The sequence below is a fragment of the Struthio camelus genome, chromosome 7 (genome assembly GCF_040807025.1).
Source record: "Struthio camelus isolate bStrCam1 chromosome 7, bStrCam1.hap1, whole genome shotgun sequence".
Classification (NCBI taxonomy): Eukaryota; Metazoa; Chordata; class Aves; order Struthioniformes; family Struthionidae; genus Struthio; species Struthio camelus.
The window spans coordinates 30,118,132-30,134,438 of NC_090948.1; the positions used below are offsets into that span (position 1 = coordinate 30,118,132).

At 42.7% G+C, this 16,307-nt stretch overlaps 1 protein-coding gene across 31 annotated transcripts in view; it reads left to right on the top strand.

The window, feature by feature from the left end:
• Window positions 1–16,307, top strand: part of ZMIZ1 (zinc finger MIZ-type containing 1) — a 358,594-nt gene that overhangs the window by 337,853 nt on the left and 4,434 nt on the right. For 15 of the 31 annotated variants that reach the window (XM_068950537.1, XM_068950536.1, XM_068950532.1 and 12 more), the window contains 5 exons: window positions 6–73; window positions 1,923–1,991; window positions 2,536–2,783; window positions 5,874–6,037; window positions 11,943–12,191. In XM_068950537.1, coding sequence (XP_068806638.1) covers window positions 6–73; window positions 1,923–1,991; window positions 2,536–2,783; window positions 5,874–6,037; window positions 11,943–12,191 — 798 coding nt within the window. Of the gene's footprint in view, window positions 1–5; window positions 74–1,922; window positions 1,992–2,535; window positions 2,784–5,873; window positions 6,038–11,942; window positions 12,192–12,420; window positions 16,288–16,307 lie in introns of those variants that run through there. The other 16 variants (XM_068950527.1, XM_068950535.1, XM_068950526.1 and 13 more) reach the window with 4 other exon arrangements.

A 16,307-nucleotide genomic window follows, 5' to 3' on the forward strand; every position in this document is an offset into this window, starting at 1 on the left:
CATAGTGCTTTGATCTGGAATCTTACTTGCAACTGAACTGTGAAAGAGGAACCTGGAGGTGTCCGGTATGCAAGTAAGTCCAAACATACTACGTGAAACGCAGTTGTAGAGGATTTGGCCAGAAGCAGATGATGCTAGTGAGGTTATGAAAGCAAGATAATTAATTGGGGGAAAAGAAAGGAAGTGTTAGGAAATAATAAAATGGATATATTACATTTACCTTATAGCATAAAGAAGTCCAGTGAGAATTCTTGCAGTATTGCATGAATTAAGGAAGCACCCTGGATTTTTAGAGACTTAAAAATGAATAACAGGAAATATTTTCTCATAAAATATATAATCTGCCAGTGCTCATTACAGGCTATCAGTGGGTTGCGTAGAATTCAAAAGAAGCACAAATAATTATATTGATCATAAACTAATGATTTGGGAGTTTGTCTTCCTCTAGATTATGAACCATAAGCAACCATGAGACAACATGTCGTGTGGTAAAAGAACTGTTAGTCTATTCTAGAGTCACCTTTGTATATTTTTCATGTTGTGAAGCACAAATTACTGAGTTTCAAATACGTAGGTGTTAAAACGTTCGGCATCTAGCTGAACCTGGTGGTATAAGGATGCCATATAACTGTCTCAGCTGCCGCTCTTCACACCCCATAGATACGCAGTTAATGTTCAAGGAGAGTGGAAATTCTGGAAACTGCAACATTAACTAGTAATTAGGTAGGAAATAAACTTTATTTCCTTGGATCCTCCAAGGTCAAAGTCAATGTCAAGTGCAAATTAAAGTGAGAGCAGAAAGTGGGGATAATTCTCATTCAGAATAAGGTTGATTTTAAAAAGGTAAAAAATTTCTGAGAGATTGTGAATGTGTAAAAGTTTGGAGTACCGACTTGAAGGAAAAGAAGGATACGTTGGCATACTTTCCAGCTAATACACTACAGAAGAAATGGAACAAAAAGCTTTGAAGTGGTTACAGACTGCTTACTCTTAGGGCTAACTGGACAGAGAGAATCACAGAATATTTGCAAGCCAGTTGACTTGCACCCAGTCCGCCGAGTTATGAATTTACTGCAGCCTCAGCTGAGGAGCCAATGCTCTTGAGCTCAAGTTAAGCTGTAGCAGCGTGTACTTTCGTCTCCGTAGGTCTCCAGTTCAACCCCTGCTGTGTCAGCCAGTGTTAGCTATAAGCAGGTGGGGGTTGTCCAGGACAACTGCTTCTGTGGACATCACAGGCTTCAGACAAACTTCTTTTGACGACTTCTCGTGATTGATCGCTGTCCTAAAGTACAGATGCTTTCACTGAACTATCTGAGCCTTTTAAATTTTCTGAGCTTGCCTTAAAATATCATAAGAATTGGATGTCACAAAGCACTGGTTGCTTCTTAAAATATGCATTATTACTGTCAGGTCAAAGTTTTTGTCTTGTTTCTGTTAGCATGAGCACCTGAATTCAGACTTAAATGCCTACGCAACTCAATTGTTTGTGTTCTGGTTTTGTTCTGTCCCCACCTGTGCTGGTGCTAAGTGAAAATCTTTAATATCTAACTATTTTGAAGCCCTATTACTATGTGGCTCAAAAAAGACAGAGATGCAATTTGGAGAAAATGTTAGTGCTAGCTGTTGTTCACAGGAGAAACCTGCTATGATTGAAAAGACTTTAAATCCCAAATATATTTTAATAAAAACAATGATTTAAAAGACATGTGCATCTATTTGATGTAAAAAAGCTATTATCCTGGTAATGCAAACGTAGAACTAAAACCATTTGCCCAAAATCATTTCTAAATTTTGTGATAGGGTTAGTAAATTGGTGGTTGCCAGTCTGCTGATTTCAGCACTAACCTGTCCTTCCTCCATCCCTCTTTACTTTTACGCTTACAGAGATACTCTAACATACATATTTTTTTTTTCCTTTCTAGTAAAACTGCTCTGCTGGAGGGCTTGGAGGTTGACCAGTATATGTGGGGTATTTTGAATGCTATACAAAAGTAAGTGAATTTACTCATTTCTGATATCCAATACTAAGTATCTGGGAGGTATGCTAATGAGTACTGAGATAGCTGAGCCCCAGTAGGTCTTAGTGTTTGAACTTGAGTATACTATTCGATGGCTCCTTGGTGAAGCTAGTTAAATAAATCCGTTTCCACCTACTTCTTAATAGATCTTGTTTCAGTCGTCTCTTGACAAAAGCCTCATCAATGAAGCAGAGGGAAGAATGGGAATGGAGAATTAAATGTTTTCTCATATTTACAGATAGTTCCTCTGAGTCACGTGTGGCAGACCACATAGATATGTTTGGATTTCTGTAGTGTTACTCTGCATGTGTGAATAAACACAGAAATGTACTCTCAAAGTGTCCTTTTTCAAAAGCTGCTTTCAGCACACGCTGCAGGATGGAAAGATCTTGAGGTTGTATTATACTAGAGCGAATGGAAAACATTTGCTACTATGCACTTGCTTATCGCAATTTCAGCAAAACTGATAACAAAAAGAGAACAATTGCTGCTCTAAAATTGTCATGTTATTTTACAGCTCGGAGTTTGAAGAAGTTACTATTGATCCAACTTGCAGTTGGAGGCCGGTTCCTATAAAGTCAGACATTCACATCAAAGATGACCCAGATGGCATTCCCTCTAAAAGATTTAAAACCATGAGTCCAAGCCAGATGATCATGCCAAATGTGATGGAAATGATTGCAGCTTTGGGTCCTGGCCCATCACCTTACCCATCCCTCCCACCCCCTCCAGGAGGCAACAACTCCACTGATTATGGTAACCAAGGTTAGTTTTACAGTTTTGTGTGCCTAGGTAGTCACTCTAGAAAACCAGTGGTTCAGTCAGCCATGAGATTCAGGTCCATCAATGCCCTTCTCCTAGAGATCTGCAAGGAAAGCAAAACATATACAGCTGCGGTTCTGAAATTCTGCATCAGTCCTTTCATCTAAGATTCATCTGTTCAGAGGAAAATGTCTTTTAATAAGTAAATTGGTGATTGTCATAAATATTGCTATGCAGCCCCCTGAATCGATAGACATTATATGTTACGTTATATATTTGTGGCCTGCCACAATATACACCTTTCCTTATTCTTTTCTGTCCATTTTCCTTCTGTTCCCCTCTGAGTCAAGTGAAGGCTCCTGGTACTACAGTGGTTACAAAGTAGAGAACCTGACCCTTTAGCCCTCCTGCTTGGGCCATTAAGCTTCACCAGTGGCCAGGTGGCGACATTAGGAGTTATTGTAGGCCACCCAGAATGTGGATGACTTCTTAAGAGCCCTCCACTGCTTTGCTAACACCTTTGCATACGAAAATGACTTTTGAGTTCCTCTACCATGCGTTCCCAGTTTGGGAAACACTGAACTAAATACAGGCAGTGGAAATATCTTTTCAAATTACTGGTATGTTGTGAATAACTAAATTACAGTGACAATTCTGAAGATATGAAACCAGAGACTATTCCTTTTGCAAGTAATATGGTATGACTCAGTTCAGCTCTGAGAAAAGACCAACTGTTCACACCATCAGAATCCCCAAATTGATTACAAGGTGATATATGTCCTTTTTGCAGGCTTTTGAAGAAGAATATCGGTTGCATGCAAAATATAGTTAATTTACTCCAATGACTGCAAAACTGATGACAGATGATAAAACTTTTTAGGTTTTCAAACAGATGAGTGATCACTATAACAAAGCCAAGAGCACTGAATCACAAATTTTTCACTCATTTAGTAGGAGTGAAGTGCAGTCAGAACATGAGAACAGAACCATCTATTCTTTATCAATCATCTTCCCATGTCTTCTACCCAAGAGTGGGCACGGTAGTCGTGTAAATTGGGATTTAGGGGTTGTTTAACAATTGCTGCCTAGACTGTTATTTCCCAGCCTCCCGTGTAGGTCCTGTAGCAGAGGCAGTCATTGCTTCCTTGAGCCCCAACTCATCAAAGCCAGGTGAAACCCACACTCTTCTCTCTCTCCCGCCACAGGCAAATCGCCCCAAGGCACCAGATTATCCTAAATGTCTTTACAGGTCTGTGTCTCAGCACTTGGCACGACTCTGGTCTTGGAGCAGGGCATGCTTTTGGCTGACTGTGACTCCCTGGGCATACTGCTTGCGTCTTTGTTCTCCACCAAGATGTGCAGTGAAACTTAGTATTTAGAATTAGGTAACCTCCTCTGATTAAAAGCACTCTGGAACAAAATATTATTATAGTTACTACTACCTTGACATGTGTGGTTTATGTTTGTTTATTTGAGTGTAGCAGTAAGTATACGGAAATATAGTTTGCAAATAAAACAAATACTAAGTAATACAAGACCTTACTCCAGCTCCCTGCTAGTAAATCCTCCCCAGGACCAGTTACGTTCTGTGAGACTCATCCAGCTTGCAGATTAACGAAGTGAGAATTAGGAAGGCTCTGCAGTATTTACATGATAGATCAAAGTCCTGACTACTTTGAGAAATACTCTTACATGGCTAATGACTTCTGTTCCTCTGAGATTAAACTTCTGCTTAAAATGAGCTGTGCTGAGAAGTAAATGATGCAGATACTTCAGTTTGACAAAGTCCCTTCTTGACTTGAACATTTAAAGCTGTTCTACTTAGCTGACAAACTGCAGGCTCTTCATGCAGCTCCAAAGCTATTCTATTATTTCAGAGCTCAATATCATCCAGTTTGGTGGCTTATATGAAATAGCTCAGTGCCTTTATTTCAATTTCTGCTCTTCATACGAAATAAACCGCCAGAGTTGGCCTCTTGGAGTTGGAAGTGTTAGCAGAGGGACCTGAACAGAAAAGAATATGGAGAGAAAATTGCCTGTACTCTGATACATGCTTGCTTTAGAATTAGGGTGAAGCTCACTGGGCTGAAAAAAATACCGATTGTGTTGATACGGTACTTGTCCTGCAGATAAGTGGAGGACTCCAGGCTTGTTACTAAATAGTAGATGTTTGAGGGTTTAATCCGGATCATTTATTCTGATACGGCATAGAATTTTGGTGCTTTGGTCTCAGGCTGAAGTTAGGTAGGTTTCATAAACTCACTAATATTCTTTTAGGGATTTACATATCCACATGCTGAAACACTGACTACAGGCAGCGAGTTTTTGTAACATGGAAAATCAGAGGAATAGATATGTTTCCTATAGGGGGCCATCAATGTTCATTTTTCCATTCAGCCAAGTTAGTTTTATTAAGTTTTGTGAGAACAGCCACAGTTCAGTTAGGCAGGAAGACCTCCTCTGCCTTATCGAAGTGGAAGCTGCGTGTTTATACTGAAGGGGGGGGGGGGGGAGAGTAAAACAGATGCTGGGCTATGAACTGGTACTGTGGCAACTTCCTGACCTGCCAATTAGCTTCCTCAGGAAGTGAAGCGATTGTACGCAGCTACTAAGTGTGTATGGAAGTGTATATAGAAGGAACACAGGTGCCCTATATATAATTTTGGACCTGGGCGGTCAGTCATATTTGCACTGAGATACCTCCAGATGCAAGTATTCCACAGAATTTAATATCCCTTTGACTTCTTGTCTGGCTTAAGTTAATATGGTGACTTACAGTGGTTTTTGAAGATGTCAGCAGTTTTCAAGCAGTTACATAATGTACGTGAATATTACAGTGGACTCCTTATAGTCTCGAAAGTAGCCAGTATTTGAAAGCTGAGTGCCGTTTTTTCCTCCCTATTCCTCCAGCTCACTCTAGCAGCTGGGAACGCCTGGTTGTCATGTTCAGCGTTCAGGTTACGCTAGCGTGCTGCACTGGTCTGACACTGGGCAGGGAGGGCGTCATACTGCACAATTTTTAAAAGATACACCGAGAGATCAATGTCAAGAAACAAAGGGTTTTTTTCATAGCAAAGTCTATTTCTCTTTTAGGCAACAGTTATCAAGGTCATGGCAATTTTGATTTTCCGCATGGGAATCCTGGTGGAACGTCTATGAATGACTTCATGCATGGGCCACAGCTGTCACATCCCCCAGACATGCCAAGCAGCATGGCGGCTCTTGACAAACCTCTCAGTCACCCCATGCAGGAATCTGTAAGTAACGGTACTGCGGATGTAGATTTTTCTTTGTGGGGGTAGAGAGGACTTACCAGACTAGAGGACCTTGCTTGTGAATTGCTCTTACCTTTGTGGATTCCTAACTTTGGCAGTTCTTGAAATAGCGTAATCCTGAGAAAGAGAGTCAGAAATGCCATTTTCAATATCTGGCATTTTGGAGCTTGTGGAGAAGCATTTCTGATCATTTTGAATTGTCATTTAAGCTTGTTTGTCTGAAAGAGACAACCTGGCTCTGTGGCTCTTGTGTTAATCATTGTGCTTTGCTCTGACACCTGAAAAAAACTAGCTGTCATTCTGTAGACCAGCAGGGTCAGTGAACATCCATCCTCAACAGAGAGCTTATTACAGCAAGACACTAACTGACTTCAAAGCAGGGACAGTATCTGCCCTGGCTTTGTCCCTTAGGGCAAAATTTGCATCAAAACATTTTGAGGGGGAATTCTGCCCAAGCAGAATCACAGGTACCTTTAAGCTGTTGGGAATAGGACAAGCCTGTAGCTTTCAAGGAGAGATGCTGCCACTGCTCTGAAACTGTAGGTGATTGAAAAACGGAGGCTCCTCAGATCTTAGATGGAGAGGCAGAATTGTGCATTGGAAAGGCAGCTTGCTCAGAGCGCTGAATTTTATGTACAGAACTTTATATCCAGAAAATACAGTACTGCAACAGCTAAGGCAATGGAAAAGCTACCAGCAGCATTTAGGTCTTAAGCTTGGCTAGTCATCTATTTTAACTTTGTGTGTGGTGTGTACATGTGTGTATATATCCTTTTATATTCATTTAAGTTACAGGGAAGGGGCTCTATAGTGTGCTGTTATTGCACAGGAAGGATGTTTAACTTGACAAGTCATCTGTGCCGTGTCTTTAGTGAGTACTAGAAAGTACAATTTCAGAATGTAATGAGGAAATGTGGTAGCAGATGCTTAGCAAAAGCCTACTCAGTCAATGTCTCCTCTAGCTGGCAGTGGGTTTTCCAAGAAGGATGGTGAGAAATAAGAGGAGAGCAGAGAGGGAGTTCTCAGAATAGCTTGGAGAGGTCCCAAGTAACAGAAGACTATCTGCAAAGGAAGAGTCCAGAAACCGTAATGACTTTACCACGTTACAGGCTAATAAACAACAGCGCAAGCATGCCATATGCTTAGTTTTACTTTGGCATGTTCCATATACCCAGCCTAATGAGCAGTCTGCACCGTCTGCATCAAAACTAACTGAGTAGCGTTAGAACGTAGCGGTGAGGGGAATTGCTACCAACCTGCCCCGTCCGTGCAAAGCTGCTTTCCTTGAATCAAAGCCACAGGGAATTCTTTGCTTCCATTACAAAATGCCCTTTAAAAAAGTCCTAAGGCAGGGTTACCACTTGACTTTGTCCGAGTTAACTAGTACACCTTTGCTAGCGTAGTTACCCTGGTGACATTTCTGAAGTGGTTGAAAATGAAAGTGAAGAACTGGTGGCTTTTTGTAAATTATAGCGCTTACAGATAATAACAAGGGCAAAAGTTTCTCGAGGCTCCGCGTGTTGCAGTACTGTAAGAGGATGCTGGGGCAAATGTTAATAGATTTTTTTGGTTCTCTGGGCCAGTCTGTAGTAGAGCTGATACTTGCTTCTATGATAGCTGGCAATTGAAGTAAACCTTTGCCTCACTTCTTTGCCCTCATCTGCCATGACATGCAAGGTATACCCTTTGGGAAAGGGAAGTGTCACTAAAGCAGCCCCCACCTAGTTTATGTCAGTGGTTAATTTTCTCTAATAAAGATTGGTTTCCAGGTCCATTACCTCAAGAGAATTGTATCGACCTTGTGAAAGTGGCCAGAAAGTCTTTAGGGTGCAGTTGAAGGACTGTTAGTGCTTTAACATAGCAATTTCAGTACTGTAAAGTCTCTGCTTTCCACTTTTCTTTTTACCTTCTCCCTTTCTTCTCCCCCCAAAAATAAGTTGTCTGTAGCAGACCCTCAGGAAATGCTTTAAAATTACTGCTTTTTGAGAAATGCATGACTGTAACACATTTCTTAAATTGCTTAACTGAATGTCTTTGGACAGGCAATTTTATATGAAAATAACTATCAATCACACTGCCTAACTGAACTATAATTTTAAGAGATTGGCTGCGCTCTATCTGACTTTCTGTCGCCACGCATGTAAGGTGTATTTTGTTTTCATCTACTGTTCGCTTTGACCATATCGTGTTTGTAGGGTTGGCCGCGATCAGACGTTTGAGCCGTTTAGGCCCCGTGGCCTGTCTGTAACTGAACCTGACTGGTGTTGAATGCTGCTGAGGAAATTGCTAATTTTCCCACTATGAAGATTTATGTGGTGGCCTTTACATAGAGGTAGACAGAGAAAGTTGATCACCCCAGACATACTCTGTGGGTCACTCCAGGAAATGCAGGTGCGTTTGTCAGACGGAGACAGGGCTGGTAACAGGGACTGGCTTGCTGGAACTCTCTCTTGTCCACGCTGGTGCTCCACTCCTGTAGGAAGAAGAAAAATTCAAGATCTGACATGTGGCTACAAGAGATGTAATACCTCCTTCCCCAGTGTAAAGTGTTTTGAGAACGACAGAGCAGATGCTTCTATGTCAGCGTAAGAGTGCTACGAGATAGCTGCCACAATTGCATCATTTTTATTTTCACAAGTTGCAAACAAGTTTTAGGCAAAGGTGAATTCAGAGGTATCTCTCGCGTATTGTTGAAGAGAATGTAAGAGGTGGCACGTGACTGAGCATTGGATGGTCAGGCCATAGTTTCATATGCACATTAAGCTGATAGGAGCTGGTACTGCAGCAAAAAGATGTCATCACCTTTGGTTTTATTTTCACTTTTCCTTTCTCCTACACCAAAACAAGTGTTATTGCAGCCATGAAGTGATCTGGATCAGGGTACTGATGTGGTTGAAAACTAATCCAACAAACAAAAAAAATGTTTAGCTTTGATCCATATCGGTTCCCCAATTCAGTTTACTGCACATCTGCAAGAATGCGCCTGATGACAAAGGGACGGATGGGAGCAAGCGGCTGAGAACGGCAGCAGGGCAGGACAGCCTCTTTCACTTCACGTGTCCTGCCAGCCAGCACGGCTTGCCGAGTTGGTAAAACGGTAACCTCAATAGCAAAGTGAGATATAAACAAGTGACGTAACCTGCTGATGTTTTTTCCACTATCAACTTTCTCCTGAGATCAAAGGAATATTGTTCTGCATCTGGCAAGTCCCCTTGCCGTAGAGGGATACACCTCAGCGTTCCTACAAGTCAGCTCTTAGGCTTATGAAGAGTTGTGTTGGTTTGTGCTATCAAACTAGAGATATAGGTGCTTCTGCTATAAACTTTTCTTTTACAGATTGTAAATGTTTTAAGAGTGCCAAAGTTAAAGCTCTTAAAAAAGCTCTGGAATTACTGTGCTGTATAAACAAAGGCAACTTTATTAGACTTTGCATTCATAATGTGGGGTAATGTTTTTAAAATAAAAAGATAAAAGTGACAGGCATAAGCTGAAGACACCCATATTGTACTGTTTAGAGTGTTTCTGCACTGCTGTGAACTTACCATTAGTTAGCTGAATACAAGTAGAAAAAATGTTAAAGTCCTGAGCGTTTTGCTTTCTCGCAGGTGGACTAATGGAGTATATGGTCTTGAATGAATAGTATGTTAAATAAGATGCATTTAGAACCTGCAATGACTGTTTAAGATTATGGTATCCCTCAGTATTATAACAAACAATAACCAGCAGTTATCCCAGGGCCAAAGATGCTGCCTGACTCACTATGTATATGTGTTTGTGTATATACATTTTTTTTATATATTTTTATTTATACATATACTATATATATATATAAAATTTCCAGCCTGTTTATCTGTTCTGAAGCATGTCTGAGAACATATGAACGCCTCTTGTTTTAAATAATTATTTTTTATAAACATGCCAGTTTGATTCATGCTTTGTATATTTGGGGAGAAATTGAGACTTTTGGAGATAATCCTGTTCTATTTTGGGGGGGGGGGGACTTTTTCCTGCTTTATTCAACACTGTCTTAAATTGCTTATTACTTTTTGTTGTTGTTAAGCCTTTTTAATTTCTGCACTTTGCTGCACATGTCCTTAATGAACGGAGAAGGAAACAGTACTGTTTGGACAGATGTAAACTAACCATCCACTTTGACTTGCACGTCTGCAAAGTTTTTAGGCTGCAGATTAATTTATATTGAGGTGTGGTCTGTGGGCAGATTTTGTACAAGTTTTCCCCTAAAGTAACGACAGTGATGTTGTGTAATACCTTTCCAGTAGCAAAACCGTGACTGCAATGGAGAGAAGTGCATCAGTACCTCTAACGGTTGCTTTAAACTCCCGTATGGGAGAGAGGCCTGAGTACGCTGCTAAAGACAGAACCCTGCTCGTTCTCACCAGCCTGCATTCTACCCAACTATTGCAAAGGACCTCCATGTAGTTGAGAACGAGTGTCCCGATGTATCGCTATTCAGTTTTCAGAAGTGTGGAGAGATGTTTTTTTTAAATGCCTGTTTCTGTGATTTTTTTTTTCTTAATTTTGTGGAAACATTTTAATTAAGTTTTGTAATAACCTCCCTTTTACCTTCCAAAACTGAAAATTAAGATTAAAATAACCTTGCAATTTGCTGCGATATGAAGGGGTCAATGCTGACATAGCATTTTGCTGGTTTCTGTTGGCTTGGCTGGATGAATTTCATGCTGTTGTTGTATGTATCTGTTCTTTTATTTCAGCTCCACTTTGTGGCAATATGTAGCATTCCTCAAAAAATGTTTACATTTTTTGCTTCTCCATATACCCAATTAACATGAGACAACTGATTCTAAAACGTTCATATACTTCTTTCTCGTGGCACCGAAGTCAAGTTCCAAAGAGCGCACCAGCATCCCAGGTGACGTGCAGCAGAAGGAAGATTTGGGCTGGTGCATTTTTGTTGCTTCTCTGTAATGTGAGAAAGATTTTCCCCCCACCTCCTTCCGTAATAGGGTTTGGGAGATGTATTTGGTTTGGTGGTTCCTTCCCCACAGAAAATATATTTAAAAAAAAAAAAAAAACGAGTCTAACCTCCAGTGTTTCTAGCTAGAGAACTCAGCTTATCCGGGGTTTGAATGCCAGATAGAGGTGCAGTCTGTTAAGCAGTCTTTGTCCAGCGTAAGCCAACGCGTTTCCCCTTGCGGGCAGGCAGCGGCTCGGCGGGCGCGCGCTCGCCCCCGGCAGCTCTGCCGGTGCACGGGGAGCCCCCAGACTGGGGCAGCTTCGCTGTTTTCTATCATCTGGACGCACGCCTAGCAGCTAAGAAAATCCTCAGCTCTCGCAAGAGATGTTATGTTCCACCCCAAAAAAGGCAGGGGGTGGAGGGGGGCGGGTTGCTCTTTGCCAGATGTTTGTAATGATCTGAAAGAAGGGTAGGCTGCCGCGTCAGGGAAGCTGCCCACTAGGGAATCCGAGCAGAAATCGCGCGTTTTCTCAGTTAATCAGGTTCCTGGAACAGGGATCGTTATTCTACAAATGCTCCAGTTGTTCATGGAGTTTTTCAGGGGAAAAGCAGCTGCCTGACGAATGTCCGGCAGCACCATAAGCCTCCTCCCCCTGTTTGGGGCTTGTTATTTTGCATCTGCAAGTGCAGTTTCCCACATCACACTGAAGCAAACCACCAGCACAAATCCAGTGCGTTGATCTCCCCGTTGCAGATAACCTTGGAAAAGCTGAAACATCTCTTCTGACATTGGGATATGGAGTTTTCTTTTCCGATTGCGCTTTTTTTTGGTTTTCCTTTTTTGATTTATTTAATTTATTTCTTTTTTAACATGCAGTTACAGCGTCAGGCACCTCGAGCACTGTACCTTGTGGCCTCACTTTCTTTTCCTGCTTTTTTCCTCCTTCGCAGATCCCTCATCCTGGCAGCACTGATCAGTCCCATAGTTCCATGCAGCAAGGTTTGCACGTCCCTCACCCCAGCAGCCAGTCAGGGCAGCCATTACATCACAGCGGGCCTCCTACCCAGCAGTCCCGGCAGCCGCCCCCGGCCGCTTCTAGCAACCATCCACACAGTGACCTGACCTTTAATCCCTCCTCAGCCTTAGAGGGTCAGGCTGGTGGACAGGGAGCACCTGACATGCCGGAGCCCTCGCTGGATGTAAGTCTGTGTCATACTGTCATCTGCCTGCCGTAGCGTGCGCTTCCCACCGCGGCGGGAGGGTGGGGGGAGCGGGGCTGCGAGCCGCTCGCTCAGCACATGCCATCGTTTCATGCTTTGGTGCGTAGATGTAATCGCTGCAGCTGAGGTGACCGGGCGCTCCTGGCTTGCTATGAAACCTTTCTGTTTGAAGCAGCTGCATGCCATGCGAGCCATATCCTCTTTCTAGCGCCAAGGCAGACGTCTCTTAGGACAGCAACCTAGGCGTCGGATCTGGGGGGGGATTTTCTCCCTTTCCCCTCTGCACCCTCGTCGCTGGACAGGGAGTCAGTCCTGTGTGTTAAAGTCTCGACCCTGAAGTCGTCGCGGTGCCTGAACAGGAGGAGGAACACGGTGCCGGTGGTCAGCCCGCGGACTGAACTGCGCCCAGCAAGGCACGCGCTGCCCCGGCGGCAGCTCCGCTGCTCTTGGGGACGGGGGTCCGTGCCGGTTCCCCGCAGCGTAGTGCGCCGCCCCGGCCTCCCTGGGGCGGCAGCGGGGCTCTGCTACTCGACACACACGCATGCTAGTAGCTCAGCAGCGAGCTGCTCCGATTCCTCCCGAGACACAGAACCACCAGATAGGTCTTCCCAGCAGGAAGATAACCGATGAGAATGACTTTTACCTCCTTAGTCGGTACTGAAGACAGCTCATGACTAAATGAAGATAAATCAATTTCCTAGGTTAAGGCCAAAAGTGATCTTCTCGCTCTTACTGTCCGTTCACTAGTGCTGGAAATGAACTATCTTGAGGAATCCTTCTGCTTAAGCAAGTGTCTCTCTGAATTTAAATTTCCTAGCACTAGGGCTGGATTTTTGTTCAAGTCACGTGTTCCCGTACTCGTATCTGCTGTCTGCTCCAGCATCTGTTGCACGGTGTGATTTTCTTAAAGAAACGTTCACCTTTGTGCCTCGGATTTATATCTGTGTTTACTGGTGACGTATACTTAAACGTTCCCTATCACAAAGCAACGCTGTGCCAGAGGGAAGGGAAAGGGAGGGATGGATGCTCCACTTCCTGCGATAAGTTCTAGGCGGAGTAACTTCTAAGTGAACCAGGCTCTGCTGCTGTTTCACACAACAGCATCACTTGATTCTTCTTTGGGAACTATAGGTCGTGCGAGAATTAGAGGTCCAAACCCCTGAGGAACCCATATGAATAATATTAATAGGTAAAATAAAAATGTCATTTTCTCTTCAAATAAATGTTTAAGTAACATAAAGTATGCTATTATGGGCCAGGCACTTGCTCTTTGGTGAAAAGCAAAGTAGAAAAACCTATACTTTTTTTTATCGTAGCACAGTGGTTATCAGTGATGGAGTCATGCTAGATTCTTAACAGGAGACTGAAGTTATCTTAGCTGAATGAGAAGGCCCGTGCTGTAGAAAGCGGGGAGTAGAGCTCTTTGAAAAATGTATGAGCTCAACCATGATCGGATGACTTATTTTAACGGGTTTAGTCTTTAAGGGCTGTGTTGTGGAACTAGGCTGAATAAAATACCATGCAGCATAATCTGTGAACTGAACACAAGCTGTGGAAGGTACCACGGGTGTCCATCGGACGTGGTCTGCTCCCTGCTGAGCACAGCCATGCTTATTCCTTACCACCTCAGTGCAACACACTCCAAGGTTTAAGCCGGGTAAAAAAGGTGTACCTCACAGAGACAATCTACTCTTGTGTTTACACAGTGGAGGTGAAAGGCCCAAATTACCACTTAGGCCATTAAAGTATTAGAGTATTTGGTTTAGGAACACCGGGCGCCTTCTCCAAAGTCTGCCCCCAAGCCCTAGTACCTTCCTGCGGCAGCCGCCTCCCCCCGAACAGTACCCCTGTTCTCCTCCCTGTCTCTTTCTTCTGCTCCCAACACCATGCCCTCAGCTCCGTCCAAATGCACTTCTTTGCAAGCATTGTTCTTTCAGTCAGCGGGGCTGAGGATGGGCCCTCTGGCCCTTCTGATTCACGGGGAGGCTGGACGCAGCAGGCGTTGCTGCTCCTGCAGCCACTGAGAAGGCTGCGGAGCCCACGCTGTCCCTTGGCTCGCAGGTTGGCCGGGCAGGTGGCTCCGGGGACCACGGAGCACCCCTGTGCACCCCTGGTGCTTCCAGGGGTCCAGAAACACACCGGCATCCAGAAATTCTCTGCTGATTTTCGGAAGCACTGCCCTCAGCCTTCTCCTTCCCCCTTCTCCTCTTCTCCCCTTCTCCACGCTAATGCTGTGGCAAAATATCCACTGAGTAGTAAAAATTATATATGACTTCTTTGGGGGTTTTAAAAACATTTTAAGCCTGAATTTTTGCCATTGCTTCTTCCTACTAATTACACCCTCGAAGCTTAGAGAACTTCAGCTTGAGAGATATTTAGCATATTGTTTAAAACTTTTCACCTTTCTAAAAAAGATCCCCTGCATGCAAGAATGAGTCTCCGAGACGTTATGTTACTTTTTAAGAAGTAGTTGAATTGTAAAATCTCTATGACAAATTGAGCCAATTTTACTTTATACATGTTTTTCATTGGGACCACAGTTTTCTTACGGGTTTCTGTACTAGGTAGTCATAAAAAGTTATGACAGCAGATGGAACACCTGCATTTAAATGCTCCTGTCTTTAGTCTAGTACTATGACAGTGGCTTTTTTGCCTTTCATGTACGTTCTTGATTAAGAGGTGGAGGTGTTGTAAGAAAAAAAATCCTTCTGTGAGATTCAGCATAGGTAAACATGACATCTTTTTAAAAAATGCTTAGGACGTAATAAACTTCTTTTTACATTTCATGTTTAACTTATTTAAAAATGCATTCATTCATTTAACATTAAAAAATGAAACTGCATTTGCACAGGAGTAATAGAAGGATATAAATATAATACTAGCCTGCTAAATGTGATGCAGTCAAGCTTCTAGTTTTATAGTATTTGAAAACATAGGACGACCTGAAGTGAATTTCTTGTAGGTACTATTGCATTTATTAAAGCAGTCCATATTTTCAGTCTTGGACTTAAGAGAACACTGACTGTAAAGGGAGCTTATTACAAACTCTTCCTTGCTGTTTTTTAAATATGACACTTTTGCCTTTTACCAGGACATGGTGAGATGCAGAATAAACTGGAAAACATGGGCTGTTACAAAATCCAGTAGTTAAAATTTGCTTGTTACCTGTCAGATCAAAAAGAATCTGAGCGATGTTTGGAAATAATATTTTTTGGTTTGAAACCCAGTGTTGCTAAAAACATGAATAAAAAAACTATTCCTTTTGATACTTCTGAACACTGTGGAGATTAGCTAGTGCATCTTTTGTTGGAGGGGCGTTACACCCCTGACCCTTTAAAATGTCTTGAACTGCATGTGATGCTGTGGTCACATGCGCGCTTCCAACCACCCTAAGCGATCACTGTCACAGAAAGAGAAAGGACTCATCCACCTGCTTTGTCCCTCCTGTCCCCATACTCCTCCACGCTTTTTTTCTTCCCCCCCCCCCCTCTTTTTATACGGGGTTGGTTTTAACCCTAGCCGAGTTGGCTGATCCAATTCACTGCCCCAAGCTTACGTGAGTGCACAGAGGGGTCAGAGGGTGATGCTGGGCGACTTGGGTGAGGAAAGGGCAGAGCTGCCTCTTTCCGTAGGGCTGCAGGCTTAACGTGGTCCTCGCGCTGCCACGCGCGAGTCAGGTACACCAGTCGTCTTTGATCTACTTTAAAGCTCAAAAGTGTCTTACTCAAACTGCACGTTTGAAGTTTTTGTTCAGTGTTTTATATGAAACAAACATACATAACTAGCCTATATCCAGAAGTCTTTGTCAGCAGTACTAGCCAGGAAAAATACTTTGTTTATTGATGAACTTTGTAGTGGGGAGGTGGATTAAGAAACCCGAACTGAGATGATAATGTAACTCATAGGTTAAAAAAGGATTCACAATCAAGTGGATACTGTATCATTTTAGGGGGTTAGGTTTGTGTCACTGTCTTCTGAAATTTATTCAGATATATACATATGAAAGCAAGTTTCCAGGAATATGCAGAGTTTAATCCCTTTTTTCAACATTGTATTTCTGTTATCTGTAATTTTCCTTTTATCTTTATATTTTAT